We start from the raw sequence: 25,441 nt of genomic DNA, 5'->3' as shown, positions 1-25,441 counted from the left end.
AGGTATGCTTTTACACAGACCTGAGAGATAGGAGCAAAACGATTACCCATGATAAAAATTGGCTATCCCAAGGATACCAAGAAATGAAATAAATAATGAAGGTTGAGATAAGTGAGATAATTCAATATCCGTTGTTCTTGGAAGTAGACAAGCCTAACCAATCAAATTCTCCGAAAAGTTGGATTTTTAAATTTCCCAAGGGACACAAATGAGAACCATTCTAATTATAGAACGGGGAAAACCAGAGAGAAGGCTGCCTGAACTGTTGACCAAATTAACAATGGGAGAGTTCCCAGGAGGCGGAAGAAGTTAACTTCCAAAAATGGCAAACCGAGTCTGAAGTACATTAGCCGTGCGGAAACCAGACCTTTCAGGAAGTGATAAAACACTTTTAAGCAAAATTCATGAAGACAAAGGTGGAAGAAATCCTCATATACAGGTGCTGTGCTAATCCCAACACCACACTTGTCAAATATGGACCAATTCTGAACGCTCTGCTGCTGGACACGCGAGTACGTAACCAGAAAATTATAGTAATGGATTTTGACGAGCGGGATCTTAAGTGGATCAGACGAACAACAAATGTCAGACACGTGTTCTGCTTGAAGCATTCGGGGAGCTGTAGGTGGAAATGGAATTCGTGAATATTGGAATTTCCTACACCTTCCGAGCAGGAAGCCAAAAGTCTGGTCTGGAGTAAGACGCACAAAAAAGTGGCCTTTACGAAGGACTTGTCACAGCAAAGACCGCAAAGCGGAAGCAAGAGATCTAGTCGCTGAATAGTAAAACGTGTCTGCAAGGGGTTGAAGTGATCCTCGCTGTGAAGAAAACCAATGCAATCTTCATTACGGACACTATCAAGTTAAAGACGTGGTCAGAGTAGATGATGTAATGTTCCATTGCCTGAAATTCACGGGCTGAAGTCTGAACGAAGCTCTGAAGATAGACGTGAGGCCGAAGAAGATAATTGCGGAAATTTTCAGGTTAAAGGAAAATTGGCTTACAGTTACCTTTAGAATTGTAGAGATTCAAAACGAGCTGCAGAAGAGGAAAAGCAGAGAGCTTATAGCCAAATTGGCTACCCGAAGTAATGGAATTAAGAGGGCATGGTTGGAGGAAAAAGGGATGGTTTTTAATGGGTGCAAATCTTACACCCACCCGCTCTGGCTTCAGTGTTCATTCTACCGATCTGGAGTGTGCCCGCCTTTCTAAGACTATCACATCCCCAGGTTTTAGCCTCTTCACATAGGAAATACCTCAGATAAAAGTTATCCAATGATGAAGCCTAGACAATCACTATATGTATATATATGGTTACCATTTAGGGGTATAGCATGCCAACCACACCTATGCGTCGTCAGTCGCGGTAACTTCAAATGGCCCTCAGCTCCTCCATGATTTCCCGAGACATCCGCACTCCTCCTCTATTGTTCTGCGCCAAGTACCCTTGGCGTCAAACATGTCAATCATATGCCACAAAAGCGAATGTGAATACCAGTTAAACTCTATATGCATCGGGACGCATATCTAGAAGAGCTTCGTAAGATAGAAGCGTAAGAAAATTTAGGAACCGTCCGCACAATTCCAATGGCTCATCATGAGAAAGGTGAAACTCTCATACACAAAAGCTTTCACGCTTTCATTCATATCTATAGGATCAACAAGCATCTTGCACATTCTTATGAAGACTCTGGAAAATCCTAGAGCGAATCACCCACCATGCTTACAAGGTGTTTTGAGAGCCAGGAGACAGAGTCCAGCCGGTTCACATCTTCAGAGCCAACCCGTAGCATTCACGAAGGAAAGCAGCTTTTCCACCCTGCAGCTCTCGGACGCCCCCAAAGAATGGTTTACCCAGTGTCCGTAACCTGGCTCTAGCTAGCGCTTGGCAATCACAAAAGAAGTGCCTGAGGGTTTCCCCTTCTTTGCCGCAGCTTCGGCAATGCGAACTGTATGGTATGCCGAGCCTGGCGGCATAGTCCCCTATGGACTAGTGCCCCATGCAGATCGCCGTAATCTTGTATGGATTTGTCATGATTAGGTTTTGTTATAAGCGGGCAAAATATTCCTTGACTTGGCACTCTAGGTAAGTTTGCGACTATCTTGATTTCGACAGGAATCAGGAGCCCCACGACAAAGGAGGTTAAAAAACGCAACAGCCAATTGAAGTCCTGACACTTCAAAGATCACCCTAGCATCAGTGGCCTGTCAAGAGAAAGTTTACTTCTTTCAGCTCTTTAATATCTCATTATTTATCACTCCGTCTTGGTTCAATTTTAGGACATACAGTCGCATACAGACGCAGTGAGGCGACATTACTTTGATTTGTCAAAAAGAATTTAAAAAGTTGTTGGCCTCTTTCCACCGTTCGAAGCCGCGGGTTCAGAACGTTTCAATCTTACGATCCATGTCAATCGCATTAGCAAACAAATTTAATTAGAAATACTTTACAGTTTCTGCTATTATCAAAAAGCTTCTTTATGCTGAGATAGATTGGGTACTGATCCTTCCAAGAATCTGGTCGTCGCCGTCTAAATTTACCTTGGCGAAATACTACTTGCTGCAATCAAGTGAAGTAGCTCCCTGTCTGAAGCGAGCTGGGCTTGGGTTCTGACAGTTATGCGCGGCCATTTTCTGGAAGCGTTGTATAACTCTAAAATTGATTTTGGAGGTTCCACAGACTTGAAAAAAGTCTGTGAAAAAGAAGGGGAAGTCCAGAACTGAGTTCTTTTTGTCAGTAATTTCAAGAAAATTTGCAAAACTCTGTAGCCGATGGAAGGGGCATCTTTTGGGTTTTATGTTAGATCAAGGATTCTCCACTTGGGCGACGGCATGTCCTGAACAAAATTGTCTGTGCTACATTTTTTTTTTACTGTGAAGCATTTGATATGTGGTTTCTAAGAGTTCAGATCACACTTACTTATTTATTTTGATGGAATCGCTGAATAGAAATTTTATGAGCCGCATCTGCCCAGGCAAGGAGGGATAACCCGAGGCTTGGGGGAGCGACCGGTAGCAACGGATGAGAGGAGACACTCAAAAAATTCTAAGGCTGTTTAAATGAAACCATTCCGAGGAGTAAAAAGAAGTGCTTCAAATAATTGTTCGACCACGCCCATATAAACCCTTGGTATGCGGTCTACCGGGTGACAATGAAAAGGCTGCAAAAATTACTTCAGGTGACCTGCCCGCGCCACCTGAAAGAATTTGTTGCCACTCTGTTTCCTCACCACATAAGTTGCAGAAGAGAAATAATGGGTCAGCTCAACGAGTGCGCATTACCTCCAGTAGCTGAGGACGAGCTACTGGAAATATGTGGTAGGATCAGAGCCGTAAAGAGAAAATCCGGCCCCGGGGTAAAATTATGGACAAAACGGCGCCTGGGGTGAAAATTATACGAGTCTAAATAGAAAGGTATGTGGTCCCCCAAATTTCTTTCCAGGCCCCTGAGGAAAATCCAGGGGAAATTTTGCCCTTTCCACTTCCCCTCTAGTCAGAAAAGACTAAATTTTCCTGAAATGCCGAATAAAAATTTATATTTCTCATACACCAATATTTCGAGGTTCAGTTGTCTTTTCCCCAGTGAGTTTAGTCTTATACAGCTTCGAGGCTTACCTAAAAGGAAAAAATATTTACTCCAATAAGCCACGTAGAGGCCGAGTATCATATCGTCCGATCTGCCGGGTGGATACAATGGGGAAGATGATGGAGACAGTCAAAAGATTTCTACGGCAATGGCTTTGGTGCACCCAGTCTGCACTAGATACAATATGCACGGTTGTGAATCTAGTGAAAGGTGTACTGGGTTCTATCGGCTGTGTGCCGTGTTGGCGTTGATTGTCAAAAATCAATTCAACTTCGTCAACTGGAACTGAATTAAAGGGTCGTCAGTGGACGTAGGTGTTTTCGGAAATTTAGCGAGTCTGGTCGAGAGTTACTTCACAAAGAGAGGACTCTCTGGTACGAGAGGAATGAGCGCTCCAAAGAATACGCTGTTACAGCGGGGTACCACAGGGCTCAATACTGGGTCGTGTGTAATGTAGTTCTTACTCTTTTCGATTATCGACCTTGTGCAGTTTGAGGATGTAGGGGTTTACCTCACGAAGACCGGGACAGCGGTAAACTTCTGGCTTGAAATAACCAGGCTGACCTTGGCGGATGAGAAAAGAAAAGCGGTCTTAATAACGTAGAAAGAAGAACAGTGTGAAAGTGGAGTTCGTTGGACGTATGGTCCTCACAAAGCCGGCTATCAAATATCTGGAGGCGATGATCGATGCCAAATTGCCAAACTGACCTTTAGGGGGCACCTAGAGTATGTATGTCAAAAAGCAGCTAGTGCCCACGCGGCACTTGCAAAAATGTGGCGGTTGCTTCTAGCTGGAATAGTGCAATGGTTTCCTATCGGTGTAGAGACGCTTGCAAACTTTCAGAGAAGGAAGCACATGAATTGGCTCTGAGGGGTTGCAATGCTTTTAAAACCGCATCAGATGAGGTAGTACTGGTGGTGACGGACATGATTCCAATCGACGTCTGGCGAGAGAAATGACTGTGCTGTATCATGGAAGAGGTATGGAGGAGCACGTAGAATGCAGGTATGCGGTAAGAGTTTCATGATCTCCGGCAATGCAAATAAGACGAGGCCGACGAAAGGTCACTGGACGCACAGATTCATTCAAAAAAATTAGGGTGTAACAACTACATTATCTATTATAGTTCCTCACAGAACATGGTGGTTGCTACAGGCAGTATTTGAATCGTTCTGGGTTATATGATTCGCCATTCGTGGCATAGAAAAAAAAGCAGGTTCTAGAGCATGTGATATTTCGCTACCTAAGGTTTGCGATGGAGAGAAGGAATCTGAACGAAGCAGAAACGCGAGTGTCTACAGACAAATTCAACCCGCTAAGTAATACCTAAGTGGTAGTTTCGCGGGGCTGAAGCTGGAAAGACCGCGATTGATTTTTAAGGGTGTGAATTCCACACACACTCGCTCCAGCTCCGATGTTCGCGCGACTGAGCTGGAATGGGCGTGTCTTTCTAAGATCGTTACTCCTCAGTATACGAACAAAAAAGGAAAGAAGTGTTGGGTACATAATGCGAAGTATAATAATTTGGGAGGGATTTGAGCGCCTCAAGAATATCTGGACAGGCTTATTTGATAGAACTTTTGGCGAAGTCACTAGCGTGTGGACCAAATCTAAAAGAACCATATTTTAAGAAGCTACTATTTACCAAGAGTTCCTTTAGCTGCATGCGCATAAATTATAGCTGTTAGTAAACCTTCAAGTAATCTAAGACTATTTACTCACCTGAAATACAACTCTCTCCTTTTCGAATTCCTCGAAACTGTTGACTTCGTTCACGATATTCTTCAATGACTTATCAACCATATCCATCCAGCTTTCCATTTCACTGAACCTCTCACGATACAAGTCCCACTTGGCTGGAATTTGCTGCAAGGTCCTGCGAATATCATCAATGCGTTGACTCATCTTGTTACGAACACTTTCAGCCTGCTTATATGCCTCGGAAAGCGAAGTGTCCTGGGGATTTCGCTGAGTATATGTGGTGGAGAGACGGTTCATGCTGTCCAGATGTCTCTCAATGTTTGTAATATGCCATTCATGGCTGAAGTACTCCATATTACGTTGCAGGATTGAGTCAACATCCTCACTACGACTGAGCGCCTGCTCCTCAAGGATGATCTCTTTGTTGGCTTCTTCAAGTTTTTCATAGAATTTGTTTTCAATAGTTCGGAATTCCATCTTCAATAGATGAGTAGGGATTTTGTGCAATACATCCTGCCATTTGGACTGGATTTTCTCGACATCTCGGGTAATTGTTTGTTGTTCGTCGGCTGGGACGGATTTCAGAAGATCATTAGCAGCTTGAACTAGGTCAGATATCCACCTTTGGTTAGCACCCTCAAGGAAGCGTTTCTCTTCCTCATTGTACTGGACGTGCCTGTCGGATAGCAACATCTCAGCCTGCGACAGCCACTCAGATACGAGTCGCTCGCTTTCGTTGTAATGATTCCAGCAACGAATGGCTTCCTGCATTTTTTGCTCCCATTCTTGGGAATGTTTGGTGACATAGTCGAAACGTTCGTTTAGTTGCTGCATTTTATTGGCAGGCTCACTTGGGAAAGCCTTGTTCTCACCTTCAACACTTTGGGCCAGGTTACGTAAGATTTTGTTCTTGCTCTCCAGCATCGATTTGAAGTAGAATGTCCGCGAGAAGAATGTTTTGTGCGCATGAAGCCTTTCATTGATTTTATTCTTCCCACCTGAAAGTGAATGACTGGCGAGCATGTTCTCGGCTTCGTCCAACCATTGATTTATCTCCTTCTGGCCACTTTCCAGCGACTCTTGTTGGGTAAGGAGTTGGTGGAATAGATGAAGTTTAACTGGAATTTCGGTGCGGACGCGAACTAATGCCTCCTTCTCTTTTTTCAGTGTGTCCATCATGCTATCCACTTCGTCACGTGATAAGTTTTGGATGATTTTTTGAAAGGTTCTACTGATACTTTTGAATAACTCCTCCATGCTATCAATTTCGACGGATAATTGCTGTAGCTCGCCACCATACTGTTTGATATGCTCGATGTCCCCGAAGGGTTGCATAGCGAGAATCCTTTCAGCATGTCTTAACCAGCTGCTCAGCTTCTCAATGCCCGATTTGTATTCCTTACGAGCACGAAGGGTGTCACCAGCGTGCATGTAGTGTCCTGTATTGGAGAACACGCGCTGCCATCTCGTATCCAATTGGCGCAATTTATCTCTAAGCTCGTTAGCGATCTGATCCTCGCAGGAAGCTATCAAATAGTTTGTCGTATCTGAAAGTTGGCTGTATTTGGTTTGCCATAGGCCAATATCTTGGAAGAAATCCAGTCTGTCATCTTCAGGAGCGCCCAGCATTTTCTCTGCTTTTTCAAGCCATTCAACGAAATCCTTTTCTAGTGGAATCAAGCGCTCCCAACAAGCTATGACCTCTTCTAATGTGCTTTGACAGTATTTCAACTGCATGGAGGTACGCTTCCAGCGCTCCTCAGTTTCATTCATAAATTTATCTACTTCGGCAATCTCATTTCTGGATATGTTGCCGTCACGCTTGTATTCGCCAACCACCTGCTGCATGTCGACTAGCGCTTTGTTGAATTCTTGGAATATCTTATTTTTGGACACGAAGTTCTTATACTGTTCTAAGATCGATTGGGTTTGCTCCTTGTAGCCGTACTTGCCACTCCAATTTTTCAGTTTGTGCTCAACTAAATTCAAAAAGGCTATCAAGCAGCATTTATGCTCCAGGAACTTAAGCTTGACTCGTCTCTCTGTAGCTTTGGGTCCAATCTCATTAAGTCGACGCTCCATAATTCGCAGCTGCTCTGGATTAATTTGACTCGCCAGTGGAGAGGCTTTGGCATGTTCAAAAAGTTCAATTATTCTTGGTAAGTTAGCAAAGAAGGCTTTATGCTCTTCTAATTTACGGCTAATAATCGCCGCTGTCTCTTCATTCATAGCTGTTGGTAGGTCCCTATCCATGATCAATTTCTCTGCGTCGCTTAACCACTTGCCAATCTCTCCAAAGTCCCCAGGCAAATTCATGTCTAGGAACCAGAGCCACATCAACATTTGTGTATCTAACAAATGCCATAGTTCGTCGATCTCTTCCCAGGTCTTCTTAGGCATTTGGCTGAAGTTCTGACTTGAGGCCAAGTGGTGGAGCTTATTATATAGGACACTTCGATCATTGACATTTATCTTTGCTTTCAGATACAACCCAAAGTCATTGGGAAATGAGAAGTTCAAAGCCATTGGCTCATAGTAGCTCGTCTGCTCCCTGAGCCACTTCAGTAAATCTATCACTTGGTCTTGTAAGGACATTTCCGCGTCTTGTCTTGTAGCCTAAAGATACAACCAAATAAGCGCATCTGAATTTAAAACAAAGCTAAGCCAACTAACCTTGGGCTCAGGATATTTATGTAAAAATTGTGCAACGTATGTCATTATACTCTTCTCGTCAGGTTTGTCAACGTCTACATCTTCAGCATCCAAAAGTTTTGTAATTCCCAATTTAGATTCGGCAACATCAAAAGCGGTTTCCAATCTGGCTCGGTTCGTTGTTGATGCTTTCTTCAGTTCAGCTAGATTGATCAGATTGGCTTTGATTGCATCGATAAGTGCCAGGAAAGCGACACCGTCTCTCCAGCTAGCACCAAAATCTCGTACCTCAACACCCGACTCTCTGTAAAAATCCAAAGATTAATTGAATCTGTATCTTTTCAATGGCTTAAAGTATCTCTGGGCATACTTTGGAAGGGCGTTTGTAACCCATTGTAGTAAAGTTTTCCTAGCACCTTGTTTCCAGCGTTCTGCTTTTGTATCTGTGGCCGACGAGGATCCTTGAGTAATACTATCCAAGGAGCTCACCGATCCGCTTATATTTCGACTAAGATATTCAAGGGCTCGACTATTTTCCTCAATCTAAACAAGACAAAAATATTTGATTATCCTTTGCATTTTATGGGCGCAAGATTCAAAACTAAAATTAGAAGAAAGCAGCAAAATACGAGTGACGAAATACTCACAAACTCACCAATGAAGTGTATTCAGGACTAGCTATTGATTTCCTACTAATTTGTAGCTTGTATAGAAAATTTTGAGATATTACAACTTAGAGTGGATGAAATTAAACAACTACCTGACTAATAATTCGCTACATTGACTAATCTAATTTACTTGCGAACTCAGTTCTTTATTACTTAATTCTGGAGAAAAGCCGAAATACTACGTGAATATTACTTTGAATATCAAGTTACCATCGCGCATATACGCAAGCTTTTTTTTGCATCTTAAAAATAGTGCAATCTTAGCTACTGACTTACCTGGAAGTATAAAATAATTGTCCATATCAGGCCAAGTACAACGGGGGGTCGTCCATCCACTAAATCCGCTGGATTAATGTTGACCAGCTTAATTTTTTTGCTTGCAAGGAATTGTAGTGCTGTATTGGCATTGCTCAGGAAATGTGGACGTCTTAAAACGCGTCCTTTCTCTACAGGTAATTTCTCTCCAGAAAGTATCTCTAACAAGGCTAGAAGTTTTGTACCATCTCGAAGATCATTTATTAAATCGTCCACACGAAGTGGTGGAATACGCTGGAAAAGGATAATTTATATATTAATGAGAAGCAGACATAAATATATCTTAGATTATTAGATAGAATCTAAAGTTAAAAGAAGCTCATCCATTTGAGATCTGAGATTAAATTTTAAATAAATGAATATGGTAGGTAGGTATCAGTGGCCGCTCCGAGGAACCCAATTAGCGCTTTGGTGCGCCGTTTTGATGCCACAAACTCCTAAGACCGTGACTGTTGTTATGGGAGTAGGAAGGCAGAGTCCAGCCGGCTCGGATCTTCAGAGCCAGCCCGTAGCATTCACGAAGGAAAGCAGCTCTCCCACCCTGCAGCTAGAGGTCCCCAAGAATGGTTTACCCAGTGTCTGTAGCCTGACTCTGGCTAGAGCTGGGCAATCGTGAAGAAAGTGCATGAGGGTTCCCTTCCTTCTCCACAGCTTCGGCAATGCGAATTCCCCTATGGACCAGTGCCCCGTGCAGGCCCCCGTAACCTTGAATGCATTTGCACGCGTCACGGGCTATGTTATAAGCGGGCCAAATTCCCCTTGACTTGGCACAGCTTGTAAGCCTTCGCCATCTCAGGCCCGCGGCTGCTAGGTAGTGCGAGTAGACTCGGCCCGCGACAGCTGCCAGCGGAACACCGACTGTATTCGCCGAAGGACTGCCAAGAGCAGAGCCTTACCTGGCCAATCCGTCAGGCCGCTCATTATCCTCTATGTTCCTATGCCCGGGAACCCAGAGGAGAGTGACCTTGATCGCCCCGCCCAGAAGGTTAAGCGCGTCTCTGCACTGCCGCACCAGCCGGGAAGATGTCGTCGTTGAGTACAAGGCCTTGATGGCCCCTTGGCTGTTGATCAGGATGGCTATGTTACGCTTGGGGCTCGAATCACGCTCCAGCCATCGACAGACTTCCAATATCGCCAATATTTCCGCCTGGAATATACTGGCGAAACCTGAGCGACCATACGACTTGGATACACCATGTGTATTCGAGAAAACCCCCGCGCCGACTCCATAGGCCATCTTTGATTCGTCCGTAAAGAATACTGTGTCATACTCTTGCAACACGCGGCCTGGTTGGAGGGTCCACAGCAAAGTTTCTCGTGAAGTTCAGCTTGCGCGTGACATGTCCGTGGGGGATGCCCAGATTTCCCGAGATATTTCATCTAGGATGTTGCTGTGGCCGTAGGACTTTGCTGCCCAGCATCCGGACTCAAGCAGTCTGATGGCAATGCAAGCTGCAACATATTTAATGTGGAGGTCTAGGGGGAGGAGATGCAGGAGTACATTGAGAGCATCTACCGGGCAGGACCCGCATACGCGGTTCTTTGAATCCTATTAAGCTTCGTTCTATTGTATTTTTTTCTCTAAGCCTGCCACCATACAATAGAGCCGTACGTTAGGATCGGACGCACTACAGCGGTGTATATCCAGAGAACCATCCTCGGTCGCAGACCCCATTTCTTTGCAAAGGTTCACTTGCAAGCATAGAAGGCTATAGAGGCCTTCTTAACCCTCAGTTCTATGTTCAACCTCCAATTTAGCTTAGGATCCAGGATTACATCCAGATACTTTACATTAGAGGAAAGAACCAATCTTTGTTCATTCAGCCGTGGTAGATGGAATTCAGGTATCCTTGACTTGGTGGTGAATAATATCAGTTGCTTTTTTGGTTGGGTTTATGCTGAGTCCGTATCTTGCGGCCCACAGGCATATCTTTCGCAACGCTCCTTCCATGATGTGGCTCATAATGGACAGAAACATCCCTGATACTAATATCACCAAGTCGTACGACACCACCTTCACCCCGCTGCTGTCCAATGTACGTAAAATTTTGTCCATTACTATTAACCAGAGCACCGGTGAGATGGCGCCACCTTGGGGCGTGCTTCTGTTCACAGTTCTGATGAAGTGGTTGCCTCCCAGATCCGATTGGATTACCCTGGTACTCAACATGGATATAATCCAATGTGTGAGATACCCCTCCAATCCAATACCGGTCAAGGCTTCCTTGAAGGCGTTGGTAGTGCCGTTGTTAAAATCTTCCTCTATATCCAAGAAGGCAGCAAGGGTATACTGCTTGTACTGCAGCGACCGCTCAACCGTGCCAATTACCTCGTGGAGGGCGGTTTTTGTCGATTTTCCTTTGAAGTAGGCATGCTAGGACTTAGAGAAAGGCGTTCTCTCCATAATCGTCCTTAAGTGAATGTTCAGGACGCGTTCTAGGGTCTTCAGCACGAAAGAGGTCAGGCTGATTGGTCGAAGTCCTTCGCGGACTCATGACCGCGCCTGCCCGCTTTCGGTATGAAAACCACTCGTGCGCACCTGCAGGACTGCGGCACGTATCCTAAGGAGATGCAGCTCCGTTAAATCTCAACAAGCCACGGCACAACCCTTTCCTGCTGCTTGTGTAGCATGGCTGGCATTATGCCATCTGGGCCTGGAGACTTGTATGCGGAGAAGCTGTTTATAGCCCAGCCGATCCTATCCTCGGTAATTATCGATTTGATAGAGTCGCACGGCTGGGGTTGCCGCAAGCCCTCTAAACAAGGTTCTGACTCACCATCCTCCTCGTTGGAGGGTAAATGCGTTTGAACCAGCAGCGCATTCACTTGTGCTTTCGATGTTTTGACAATAGTCCAGCCAAGACTGCCTCTTGGCGCTCCTGATGGCCGACTTGTACTTCTTCAGGCAGTCCTTGTATGGCTGCCAATATTTTTGCCAGTAGCAGATGTTGAAGATTTCTCTGGTCAGCTTCCTGAGACTAGAGAGATCTTCATTCCACCACGGTGGCAGGGTTTTTTTGCTGTACTTAGTAGGGCACGAGACTTTAAAGGCGGTATCGAATGCCTTCTCCTGAGCCGCGACCTTTGACTCCAGTCTGTCGTACCAAACCTACTAATTTGCGCACCGGAAAGTTTGTTGTTAATTACCTGATCAAACTTTCTCCAGACGATCCTCCTGGGGTCTCTAAAGGGCTTGGAGACCTCTGCGGGAAAAAAAAATGAATATGAATCCACAAAATGTAATGTAGTCCTTTTTGTGCTGAACTAAATTCTGAATCAATGGTATCTCTATGTATCTAGAAACCTCACGGTTATTTCCTGCATTTCCCATTAAGTATGCCAGTGTGTTTTTTTGTGTTGGGTAGGGTTGGTGAATCCCGCAATGGTACGCCGTCGGACTATCTACTAAACACCTCCTCATCATCAAAGAAATAGCGTGGAACCGTTTGGTACACTACTTTAGGCTCGTCCTCCAGCTCCTCCGACTTAGAGAGTCTTCAATTCAGTGAATTTTTTTCACCAACAAGAGCAGAGAGGAAGAAGGGAGTTGTTAGTTCAAGGAACCTCCTTGCCACCCGGTGTTTACACCGCTCGAACTGGATCCAAACCCGAGCGTCATGCGCGGCATAACTCCAACTGCCAGAGCTCTTTAACATTCCACTTTCCAGGAGAGAGAAAGGTGTGATTGCCGATCAACATTAGTGCAATAGAGCAAAACCGACTACTTTTCATCCATAGGAAGCGTTTCCTGGTAGACGGAGGGTCGCCAACATTCGTCTCTAACCGACATAAAGCCGAGACGCCAGCTGCAAGCTTCTCCAGTGCTGTTTTAATTTGCTCAAAGGAACTTACCTTCGAGCCGAGCGATAACCCTTTGGTTTTGACGGTATAGCCAACGCGCTGAACGATATGGAACCTATTGATCAAGACGACTACTTCGGTTTTTTCCAGCGCAAAGCTGAAATCTCCATCGAAAATCCGGTACCGTCTCGTTCGATGTTAGATAAACGCTAAAAAGTGTTATTCTTAAACACCCAGTCTAGAAAAAGATATCCCCTCGGCCTTGGATCATTAAGATGTGAGAATTTGGATCCCTGTTCTGATATTGTGGGATGCATATCATATGATGATTATCTGTGAATCGTAGTTTAAAAGTACGCTCAAAGTCTTCCCTCCTTGTCACAAGAAGCGCCTAAAAAGCATAGACATTTGTAGTTTGCAAATTTTGAAACTTCATTGCTACCGACACGTCAAAAACGCTTGACCTCATTGCTACAACCCTTGGCTGACGAAAACGGATAATGATTGGTCTTTGCAATGTGCGCACGATCCTCGAAAACGGAGGGGTATGGGGTTCCTCAGGACGCTCGTTTTCTAAGCCTAAGGGTACTCCTGTCTCAAATGCAGCAATGTACTTTTGTACTCTGGAAAGCCAATTGGTACCAGACGCGAATTCGGCGTCGGTTTGTTTCTCAAAGCTACCGCAAGGTGCGTAATTTTGACTTGAGAGCCGGTTTCTGACATATTTTTGACTGTCTTCTGAGATTCCGATTTGGTTTAAGAATTGTAAGGTACATCGAACACTTCCAATATACTAGAGAAAGATGCCTTCTGCAACCAATTTCACGCAGTTCAGGAGAAGCTTCTTAAAGATAACATTGTGTGTCATGGTGAGCGATCTGAATGCCAAGATGGACTGACAGCATCTTGCTAGGACATATGATGGGGAAACACGGTCTTGTGGTTCCCTTGCGTTTTACGTCCACCGCTTCTCGTCAGGTGGGGAGCCTGCGACCCCTTCAGTTCAACATTGACCGCTTGCACCATCCACCGGACAGAAGATACACTGAGGATATCAACGAACAGTGGGCCGCCATCAGAAATGCTCTTTTCTCGGGTACTATACAGGTTTTCGGCCACATCCCGAAAGGGCGCCATAAGATCTGTTTGACTGCAGAATCATGAAAGCGGATCGATGGACAAAGCGGGTTACAGGCTTTACTGTCCGATGACGACCGGTGCTCAGAGGTGGCGGTGAGGAAGACGGACTGGCAACCCTGTCGGCCAAGCCAGAACCAAGTGGCCGAGGAGAAACTCCATAATGGTAGCACCGGGAGACGCTGTACTCCCGTTGGTTTGCCGGCCGTGATGCAGTAGGCGAATGCTCCAAAAGCCTAATCAGGGCGATCAGACCCGAGTTTGCACGGGGACTCATCGCTTATCGCTTAAACCCCGATACTGATCGAAATCCCGGGAAGTTCAACGTAGTGTGCGCAGTGACAAAAGGGAAGATGCCGCATAACGCAATGATTTCAGAAGTGTATACTGCATCAAGAAAGGGCTTGCATGTAGTCGCAGATCTTTCGATGGTCATGGGAACAACGTCAATCGTGGACTTCTCATCTGGGATGATGTGCAGTTGAAGAAAGGGAAGAAGCACCTCACCATAACCGTAAGACATCCGGTGAAATTTCGCTTCTTGTGGATGAAATGGGTAGACATCGTAACGTGCGGATATAAACTGCTCTTCGAACTATAAATTATAGATAAATTAACTGGGCCATCGATGCACTCAAACGGAGTAAATCCGCTGAGTTTTAAATTCTCTCAGTGGAGCTATTCATTGCTTCTCCTTCAGTCTCTAAAAATCTTCTACTTCCACTGATACAGAGATCCTGAGAAAGCAAGGCCTTCCACAGAAAGTGATCTTGAAGATTCCAAAACAGGGCACCCGTTTTGAGTAAGATCGTTTATGGGGTATCTACATGATCCATGTCGTAGCAAAGATAAAATAACCCTAAGAACTAAAATAATCAAAGGACACCTTAATTGACAGAGAGCTGGTTGGTTTTCGCTCTTTCCCATTAACATGGTAGGGATTATTTTGGAACACCGCGTGGAGTTTAGATCTTTTATTTCACCTGCTTTTCATCGATTTTGAGAAAGCTTTTGACAGGAATTAACGAGCAACGTATAATATCTGGAGTGCCCTATGCAGGAGGGAAATTCTGGTGAAACTAATAGCTGTTATCAGGGCGACATATAATGCCGCGAAATTTTATGGGCTCCGCCGTGATCGAATGTCAGTGCAATTTAAGATCCAAAGCGCAGCCTGTCGTTCCTTAAATACCTCATCTGCGCTGATGAAATTAGCGTGTCATGGACCTTGTCAAATAGCTCTGAATTTGGAAAGAGAGGCAAGTAGACTCGGACTGAAAATAAACACTAATAAATCCAAGGTTCTTAGTCTGACGTGTAATCGCACTCTTTCTATATGCATTAATGCGCAGAACGTCCGTGACGCTGGTGAATTTATTTATCTAGGGAGGGTTGTTTCTGCCGCCGGTGGCATCGAACTTATGTCGCACGACGCATTAAATGCGCTACATCTCGCTACCTTATCTAAAATCTAGAAATGCAGTTATCTCAATACCAAAGTCTAATTGACGCTGTTCTGTGCTAATATTCTTCCTGGGTAGCACATAGGAGCAGTCCGTGAGCAGGCGCAGCACATCAGTGTCACTTAAACTCGACCTGATGTTGAGCACCGGGTCGGCGGGCAATCTTAAGTTCTTCACGCACGCCATTCCCCCGGAGCTGTTCGCGAATTGCTCGCGAATTGCTCTCACTGGGTTGTTCGGAGGCCGAGTAGGACGAAAAACAGGGTTCGCAGCCAAGACGCATGGTCGCGAGCAGAAGTGCTTTCCCTGCGAAAAGCGGTCGGAATGAATGTCCTTTATCTCTTTTTCCGAGGTCTCGCAGAATTGGTGAGAGTTTGAGCCGAAGGTAGGACACTCTCTGAATCCATACTTGGAATTTGTCCTTAGGCTCTGAAGTCCACAGACAGGCCCAAAGGCAGACACAAACATCCATGACAGAAACCAGAAATCGAACGCTGGGCGCAAGAACAAGTCCCTTAGTGCAATTAGGTAAATACCCTTTAAAATCCCAGACAGAGACTTTGTACCCTTTGAATCTTGTTCCCTGAATTGTAGTTTTGAATCTAAATCCTGAATCAATGCGAGGTTAAGGGAGAATGAATTCATAGAATGGGAGAACAGTTTGCTTTCATATATTTAATTTAGTTTCAAATATTTACCTTTGATAAGTAGGAATTGATCCAATTCACGAACGTTTTTTTCTGTACTCTCTCTTGTTCCTCTGTAAAAGAAAACCAAAGCAAATTTAAAGAAAAGTTCGATAAAGTTATTAAAAATGTGTAATAAAAAAAGGTCCAAGTAAATTTGATAGAATTTATCGATAAAACAATTTTATGTAACAATGCTTGGGCCCACGATAGTTCAATGTGTACATAGCGGCGGGGTGAGGTACAAGCAGCATTAGCTAATGTTTATTTCAAAGAAGCTTCTTATCTAGATGTTTCACCTGCACGGAGAGGTGCCCTGAAGCGGTCAGAAGGCAGACGGGACAGCAACCCTGCCGACCAAATCAGGACCAAATAGTCAAGAAGAGCCTCCACGTGGTGGTACCGGATTAGCCCTCGGAGCTTATATGTCTCAGAAGAACTCCGATGAATGTGTTCTCGGCCCCGTTATTTGCGGTTGTGCTTATGTCCACATAGTAAACAGAGTCTTTTGTACAACTCGGGTGCCGTACTTTCTTAGTTGCAGTAGAGACTTAAGGTAGGTCTTGCATCCACTAGTATGAATGCTGAACAAACGGATACCGTTGGGTTTGCCAAATCAGGGCTCTGATAGTGGTCACAAAATCAATCCTTGCATAGTATAGATCCGCTTAATTAAAATTTCATCCACACCATGCTCTCTGGCGAGATTATAAATTTTTGGTAAGGCACACAGTCAAAGGTTCCCTGAATGTTCACGAACACCCTCATCGCATACTCGTCTTTCAGAGTTGCGCCGTCTATCTTTGAAAGCAAAGAGTGAAGAACGAACTCATTTTCCACGCTGGTAAACATGTTGGTTTTCAGTTGGTGGGTGCGACCTTAGCGCCTTCTCGAGAATGTGACATTCAGTCTCTCCAGTCATGTTAAGCTAATTTACCTGAAGGTCTTTGAGTTTGAATAGTCATCCTACCCAAGCTCAAAGTTGACGACTACTAAACCTTCTGCTAATAGGTAACCATCTACCACAGAGGAAGGCATGTTAGAAAAATATTTCCCAGAACTCGCTCTCTCTTTTAGCTTCGGTGCATAAATATCATATCATCTATGCCTGGTCTTTGAAATGCTCTGTAACTCTTGATTTTTCCATATTTGTATGTATTACAAGCAATAGTCAGACTAAACTACAGGTGACCTGAAAATAAAACTTCGAGTAGTACCCTGCCAAGTCTCACACATTTGAAGTGCAAATTGTTCGTTCAATTACCTGCCTGGACGAACCAGGTGAAGTGATGAAATCAAATAGTTTCTCTTCAGGTTTGCGTTTATTATCTCCGGCAGAGTGGTTGCTTCTCCAACTCAAGCGAGAATTCGAATGAAGTAAGCGAAGTTAGATATTGGTACTCTAGAGAATACTCCTCTTCCTCTTGTGACAATCTACCTTAGTTTTCTGCAGACCCAACCTGTGTCGCAAATAAGTGGTAGGGCACCCGAATTTTGGGGAATCCTGCTCGCGATAGAGGCGCAACCACCATGAATCTTCTACAAGAGGGGCGCCTGCAAATAACCGAGTCGAGAATACAAGCCCCAGGAATTCTCTTGAAGGATATGCTTTGAGAGGGCCATCCCCAATGCCATGGTAGCAGATAACCTCCGGTGAAGCTCCGTGGCAACAGAGACTCCAAATGAGTCCCATCCTCGCCCATCCGATATAGTAGAAAAGGATGATTTCTATGAGCAATCACATGTAGTTCAGGAGATGTTTCCTAAAAGTGACACTGCGATCGGAGTGCGATGGCCTCACACTAACTCAAAAGAAGAACTTGGTCGGTAACCAGGCCCAGCACTCGTACCACTGTGGTCGGAGGACGGAAGTGGAAGTGGATAGGTCACACTTTATGGAGGAGTGACAATTGCGTTGCGGGTTTCGCCATGCAGTGGAATCCACTTCCCCAAGATGGCCGATAGGTGGGTCGCCCTAAGGGCATTTGGAGCAGTAGAGGAGGAACGCCAGCGTCTCGGGAAGTCGTGGGGGGAGCGTAGGTGTTAGAGCACTTCATTCAAGACCGATCGACTCTAACTTAAACTTCCGAAAAACCGGTCAAAACCTTCGGGGGTCCTGAGGAGAATAATAGGAGCTAAAGGAGAGGACGACCAATGGCGAATCAGATACAAGCATGAATTGTACTAAAAGACCCTGAAGTCTCCAAGTTAATAAAACTTTGGATGTATGGACAACACTCGTGTTATTCGAAGGAAGGCAGAAGGACGAACACCAGCAGGTAACCCACTGTTCGGGTTTTAAAATTGCAGGACGAGATCGATGGATCGAGATAGCTGAAGGAAGGACATTCTGAAGGCTAAGGCTCGAAATGGGCTATAGAGCCTTGATGATGACGACACTGTGGGAAAGATGTTGGAATATGACGAATTGCAACAAGGAGATGGACAGGTACTTCCACTGTATAATCTGCCACTAAAGCAATCTGTCTGTTCAAAAGTTCCCTGTGGACACAAAAGGCATGCTGCTCTATAAGTACAGCGGAATTCAACAGGTTGCTTCCGCTCATTGAGCTAGCAAGTGGTTATACCGGAATAGCAGTGTGGGTTTCGACGAGCCTGTTCTATGGTCGATGCAATAGCAATGGTTATGGATCCAATTCAGTAGTCGTCGGCCGTTGATGAATACCATGCGGTAGTGATGCTTGATGTCAAAAATGCTCTTAATTCGACCAATTGGAGTAGGATTAAAGGGGAACTTGTCTAACCTGGGTGTCTTTGGTTACTTAGCCCGGATAATCCACAGTTGCCTATCGGAGGCACTTCTTTGGTAGGAGGCAAATGACGGGCCCATAAAATATGTTGTTATAGCAGGTGCTCCCCAATGCTATGTGCAGAGGATCCTATTATGGAACATAATGTATCTTATAGTACTTGGCCTCCGCGTGCCAAAGGAAGAAACGTTGATTGAATTTGCAGACGATCTGGCGGTTGTGGTATTTGCGAAGTACCGGAAGAAGTGGAACTATGAAAATGGAACCATTTATGCTATCAAAGCATGGTTAAGAATGATTAAACTGGACCTGCCGGATGAAAAGACGGAAGCAAACAATATTGTCAAAATCCAGGTCGCCAAGTTGAGCTTGAAGAGGTACTTCGATCATGCATGAGAAAAGGCAGTGAAGGTTATTCATCCTTCTATACGCGACTCTGGTTTGGTAGGACCACCGGACAAGGTGAGCCGGAGGAGAGTCAGGTTGGCATACCGGACGACCAGGTGAAGCCACCCGACGTGACTGTAGACTTCCAGAAAACCACTAGGAAGGAGCTGTACAGAAGAAGGCAACAACGATGGAATAATTCCGGAAAAGGTCGTTAGACCCATGCATTGATTCCGGGTATTGCGAAATTGGTCGGGTGAAAACACGGAAAATTGAATTACCACCTAACACAGTACCTTATAGGCCACGGTGGATACAGGAAATACTTCCATCGCTTCGGATTGGATGGGTCCCCAGGCTGTCCCGAATGCGCTGCTACGCCTCAGGGTCCGGAGTATATTATGTTCGATTATCGGAAATTCGGGAATGAAATAGGGAGACTAACGGACGCCCTCAACGCAGTTATTGGAGCCTATAATCTCGTCGAGAAGATGCTGAAGTTGGAAGCAAATTGGAGCGCGGAACTCAGCTGTGTCAGCAGGCAACATACGATTCTACAATGGCGCCACGCTGTTTCCAGTTGCAAAACAAACTACTGGTAGAATCAAGAAGTATCACCCCGGGGTTATTTGGGAGAAACTACTACTATGGATGAATTGGGGATAATAAGAATCCAAGATTGAACGAGGCTCCGAACAAAACCCTGAAATTGACTGTTAAAATCAAGTGCACATGCTTCATAAGCATATTTGTATTGTGCAGGAGTGTTTTTCGCCCAGGAAAAGCCAGAAGTTATTTTCACCACCGAAGTCCCAAAAACCACTTGGCGCGCCTTCTTCATGCTGCCCTATTTGTCTGACACTATGGAAAAGATGTTCAAAAGGGTGTTCTATAGGCTACTTCTGTTCGTCGAGCTAACTGGTAATCTATTGGAGGGTAGCGGCAAGTCTGTTCTATGATCGATTCAGTAGAAACGGTCGTGGATCTGGCTCGTGAGGCGTCACGTAAGTGATGTGCAGTGGTGATGCTAGGTGTCAAAAATGCCCTTAATTCGGCCAACTGGAGTTGGATAAAGGACACTTTAGATAAATCGGGTGCCCTTAGTTACATAGCTTCTATAATCGAGAGTTATAGAAAGAATATGTTGTGACAGCCAAGTCCCGTCTTTGGGCGCCTGCTGTGGTACATAATGTATGAGGGAGAGCTTGGTCTTCATGCGCCAAAGGAGAAAATATTGAATGGTTTCGCAGCAGGTAGTGGTAGTTGCAAAGCACCCGAAGATGTGGAACTTTATGGAAGTGAAACCATTCATGCTATCAAAGCATGGTTACGAATGGTTGAACTAGGCTTGCCGGAGAAAAAGACGAACTAGTAGTTACTACCAACGCAGGAAAAATAATATTGTCAAAATCCGGGATGGTAATAACAAGATCGTTTTAAAATCGATCATTAGACACCTGAAAGGATGCTATGCACAAGAAGGCAGTAAAGGTCAGTCCATATCTAGCGAGAATGACGTTTAATATTGGAGGGCCAAAATATAGTCTCCAGTTCCTTATCGCAAGGGTAGTGAAATTCATCCTTCTATACGTGGCTTTGGTTTGAGTGGGAGTACAGGACAACGCCGTGAACCGGAGGGGGGTCACATTGGCATACCGGACAATCGCGTTGAGAGTGAGCCAGTGAATGATTCCCTTCGATCTTCTGTCGAATGAGGCACATTGCCTCTATCAAAGAAGGAAGGCGAAACCAGCCAATGTAACTGTTGGCTTCCAGAAAACCGAGGAGCTGTAAAGGAGAGCAACAATGGTATAATTCCGGAAAAGGTCGCTAGACCCATGCACTGATCCAGAGTATTGAGAGATGGGTCAAGCGAAAACACGGAAAATTAAATTACCACCTAACACAGTTCCTTACGGGGCACGGTGGATACAGGATCTCGCGGAGGAGATGCTAAGGTTTGGAAGCAAATTGAAGCGCGGTAAACGCAATAATAACTGCGGTACAAGAAAAGTTACAGGAAGTGAATTGAGCTGGGAAAGCACAACGCAGAAGTGACTTAATCGTGTCAGTGTAGGCAGGAGCTCTCCCTGCTAAGTAAATAATAATAGGCAGAGAATTGGGGCTGATTTTAGTGGGTGAGAACCCCATAGGCTGCTGTAACCTTACTCTTAGGAACAAGGACTAACCCCAAAGGGCCATTTTTCCCTTTTTCTAAATACTACCAAGAAGAATAAAATTATTCCAAATGGATAAATGAAATTTCAGAAAAATGGGGTGCTGGTGTACCACTGAAAGTCGGGTGACGTAAGCCAGAAAGATGGTCAATACCAGGTGAAAATTTCAGACGAATGGCATTGTCTATTCATGCATAATTAATGAAGTGCCAACTACTATCGAACGACTTTGCTGTAAATGGACGGAAATGCCATTGTGCATCTTTTCCAAGCTGCAGCTGCATCGCTGCACTGTCAGTAAAGTTGTTTTAAGTCGTCTTGAATGCGAAAACTATGGAATAAATCTTTTCAGAGTTCGGGGTTTGATTTGTTGTAGCTTTCAAAGTCCATTATACAACCTTAATCGTCAGAATACAACCTGAAAGGAGAAACTTGATTCTAAATCGATATAATTACCAATATTTATATGTTTGCCTCGATTAGCATTATTTCAGTCGATTACAAGCGCCAATCGTGTAAAAACTATCTGGTTAGGAGCCATTTGTAGACCTAATATAATAATTGCCGTGTTGACTGAATGTCCTCCTAAAATAAACATTTTTTTCAGTCACCATCTGAAAACTATCTATTATGTCACAATTAATTTGTAGATACTTTGCTAGTCATAGTCACGTACAATTCTGTTCAGTCAACACTAATGGCAGTTCTGCGCCATGTTTGAGCCGGCATTACATAACGATTAAATCAGCATTACATACACAACGACTCATAATCTGAATTGATATTTGTCCATCGCATTTCAATTGCTTTTGCTTTCATTTGCTCGAATCGTTTTAATTATCTTTAAACGTCTAGAAAGAGGAGATACTTTCGCAAGACTATAAATAGACTCTTAGGGGATGCCGACTGCTGATATTTTGGCTTCTGTGATTTACAAATCGTGCGTGTGGATAGAGAACAGGAGAAGGTTCTAAAGTAAGTCAGTAGTTCTTCATTGCGCAAGTATCTATCTATCAATCGAATGTAACAGAAAAAGATATTTATGCCGTTGTTGATAGTAAATTTTTCCCGGCAACCGGCTCAACTTTAGTAACAGCTATAGATACTCATTTAGCAAAAGGTCGCCTCAAAAACTTGCTACGATTAGTAACCAGTTTAAGACCGTGTTGGACTAGTCAAAGAAAGGTAAAACTGAATAAATTTCGGCTGGAAAACCCCTCGAAATGCTAAAAATATGTAAAACTTTCAGTCTCGCATTGCATCACATTAGAATGTTCGTGTATAAATATGTTTACTATTATGCAAATGTGATTTTGCCGAAACTGAAAGGGTAACTAATGAAAGTATGTGGAGCCGATACAAACACTAGCGCGGAATTTCAATAAACTCATGGCCCACCAGTATCTATAGATACAATTTCGGGGGATTTTGAATGTCGATTAGCACGTCAAGTCCACTAATGAAATTGGCTATTTGGAAGAGCCAATCGTTTGGAACGTCCGGTCCATTTGAAAATGCGCACAATAAAAAGATACATTTTTGAGCTGAGGCTTTTAATGTAAAGTGCTAGCGAATTAGCGCAGAAATTCGGAAATTAACGGGCGATAAATGCAAAGTAACACTGAATAAATGCAATCATACATAGGAAAGATAAGTTAATAATTTCAAGATTCGTAGATTGGAGGAAAAAAGACGAAAAAACCTCAGAATCTAACTTTAGATGCACATCAGATGCTCTGAAGCATGAATGTTGCGGTCCCCAAATTAGTAATTTTTCGCACGTAGGACCACTCCAGCTAGTGCAGACTGAACTGCAAGACGATCAGTCTATAAACGGATCGAGCCCAGAAGTACACTCAGATTACTGAAACCTGATCCGCTTCCAGACGTTTAGGTTAGTAATAAAGACGTGATGTGATTCCAGGATTTTTAGGATTAGATTGTCTGAAATTCTAGAAATACTAACTCGAGAACAAGCGATTCATAGAATTTTCCTTTTGATGTATCTATGTTGTGTGTAGGAAGAAAGAAATCATTTGAATCAGATTTATGGAATTGGAACTTCCTTGGGGAGGGAACTTCAGGGATGATGGCAATATTATTTTGATAAAAGTGATTCAGAGGCGACTCCATAAAGCTGTTTACGTTTAAGATTCCGAGAAATAATGTGACGCGAAAATGAATTATCTATAAATCTGCAATCATAGGATAGGAGTCAAGCTATGAATAGCTCGTTGAATGGGTTCTCCATCGGGGTATAGGACTACAAGCACTTTTTACTCTTTTCAGAAATTCTTTAGAAATGACAATTTCAAGATTGATAACGTTTCAAAATTCTCGCAAGCACTTGAACTAGGTTTGGGATGTTTTCCACCAAGTATAGATAGAGACAATATTTTTTCTTTGCAAAAAGATAAGAATATTTGCGAACATGATTTCAAAGATGACTCCATAAAAAGTGAAATGCAAAGTAAAACGAATTTTTGTCACTATCAATAGAAGATGAAATCATTTCGTGTTTATTCGACCATTAAATGAGCAAATTATAGCAAAACAAATCTAAAAACGAAAATTACTTGAATTCTTATTAATATTTGGAGAAATGAATGTCGCAAATGCGCAATTTGTGCTCATCAACGACTTAATGTGGGCAGAATGGCACATACTATTATCAGTATTTTTAAACCACGCACAGTTCTGAATTTTTCTGCACAAGGTTTGAGATTTCAAGGTAAACTTGTTTCTATCATTCCGATAGGTGTCTATATTTGGCAAATTTCCGGTTACAGCATTAATTATGCTCGCTGGGATGATATATCAGATATTTTCCTACATTTTCAGCATCTATCGATTCCATGATCTCTTTAGAATTCAAAACTCGTACTTGTACACACGCGCTAACATGCCCATGGAATATCTAGTGCGGTTAATGCGTGGAGCTCTTGCTCTACACGCTATACATTTAAAGATTTTGGTTGGTATCGTAATCGTAACAAGACACTACATATACCACCTTAAATAGTTAATCCAATTGAACTCAGCGGTTTGCTCACATTAGTAGTACTAACACTTTAGTTGGCATTACACTCCTAGGTAGAAGCCTTGAGAAAATTTCTCGACATAGAGTGTACCACGGATAACTGGTATATTCCAGACACATTGCAAGTCTCCGCAGCGATCAAGATTTTCTCCCAGCATCAATGGGGTAATATTAACCTGGCTCTGCCAAAGTGATAGTTGTGGCGTATACCAGAAGCCAGCCAACTCGAGACCATGGTAGTTCCAGTAACTCAGTGCCAGTAGACCGCGGTCCGCGTTCCCTTAGGGGTCACGAGCAATTTTTAACGGATCGCACACGAAACGAGAGCTACGTCTTCGAGGTGCCTAAATAGCAGTTTTGACTCACTAGCTGGCAGTTTACCTGCGTGCTAGGTAGTACCCTTAAAGGGGGCCACCTTGATGAAGAGATTCAGGAGCCGTCGTATCAGGAGCTAGCCCCTTCAAGACTCTGGTCGGATAGTGTGCATTTAACCAGTATCAGTAGACCGCGTTGCCCCGAGTAAATGCTAATCCGTTAGCTTCGGGATAAGCTAAGCGTAGGTCAGGTCTCAGGGAACTAGGGTAAGGGCTTTATCCCCGAAGGTACGGCATTCCTGATTATTGCGGCATGCTCCCTTGCACATGAAGCGCTAGGGAAATTCTTATGGAGAACAAAAATTAAAAAAAATTAAAAAAACGACAAAAATTTCAGGGAAGGAGGAAGAGCTGCCTACGTTTGAGAGCCGCACGAAAATGTGTCATTCACCGCAGCGTCAAGCGGAAGAGGCAGCGAGGGCTGAAAGCCCTAATGTGAAACCAGGACGCCCAAGTAAAGAGAAAGCCTTAAAAAGTGACACGGCTGCCGGTGTGGAGACGCAACTCCAATACCCTTTTTGTGTTCCGAAAAAAAAAACTCAGTCAAAATCACTAGGCCTGAGCAGATAGATTCGGAGATGAATCGAGTGGAAGTGTAGTCGACCGCTCTAGCTAGAACCAGAGAGGAAAGAATCATCATGTGGTCGGCAAGAAGTCCAAAAGAACGTCAGCAAAATGGGCT

General features: G+C 44.0%; 1 protein-coding gene across 7 annotated transcripts in view; it reads right to left on the bottom strand.

The window, feature by feature from the left end:
* LOC119653199 (nesprin-1) overlaps positions 1–25,441 on the bottom strand; it is a 205,957-nt gene that overhangs the window by 141,068 nt on the left and 39,448 nt on the right. For 4 of the 7 annotated variants that reach the window (XM_038057765.1, XM_038057767.1, XM_038057762.1 and 1 more), the window contains 6 exons: positions 16,023–16,084; positions 8,885–9,157; positions 8,596–8,643; positions 8,311–8,483; positions 7,962–8,244; positions 5,310–7,904 (listed from right to left, as the gene is read on the bottom strand). In XM_038057765.1, the coding sequence (XP_037913693.1) occupies positions 5,310–7,904; positions 7,962–8,244; positions 8,311–8,483; positions 8,596–8,643; positions 8,885–9,157; positions 16,023–16,084 (3,434 nt within the window). The remainder of the gene's footprint in view (positions 1–5,309; positions 7,905–7,961; positions 8,245–8,310; positions 8,484–8,595; positions 8,644–8,884; positions 9,158–16,022; positions 16,085–25,441) is intronic. The other 3 variants (XM_038057766.1, XM_038057768.1, XM_038057764.1) reach the window with 1 other exon arrangement.

The sequence above is a fragment of the Hermetia illucens genome, chromosome 3, assembly GCF_905115235.1.
Source record: "Hermetia illucens chromosome 3, iHerIll2.2.curated.20191125, whole genome shotgun sequence".
NCBI classification, from domain to species: domain Eukaryota; kingdom Metazoa; phylum Arthropoda; class Insecta; order Diptera; family Stratiomyidae; genus Hermetia; species Hermetia illucens.
This window is presented reverse-complemented; position numbering and strand designations above follow the sequence as displayed.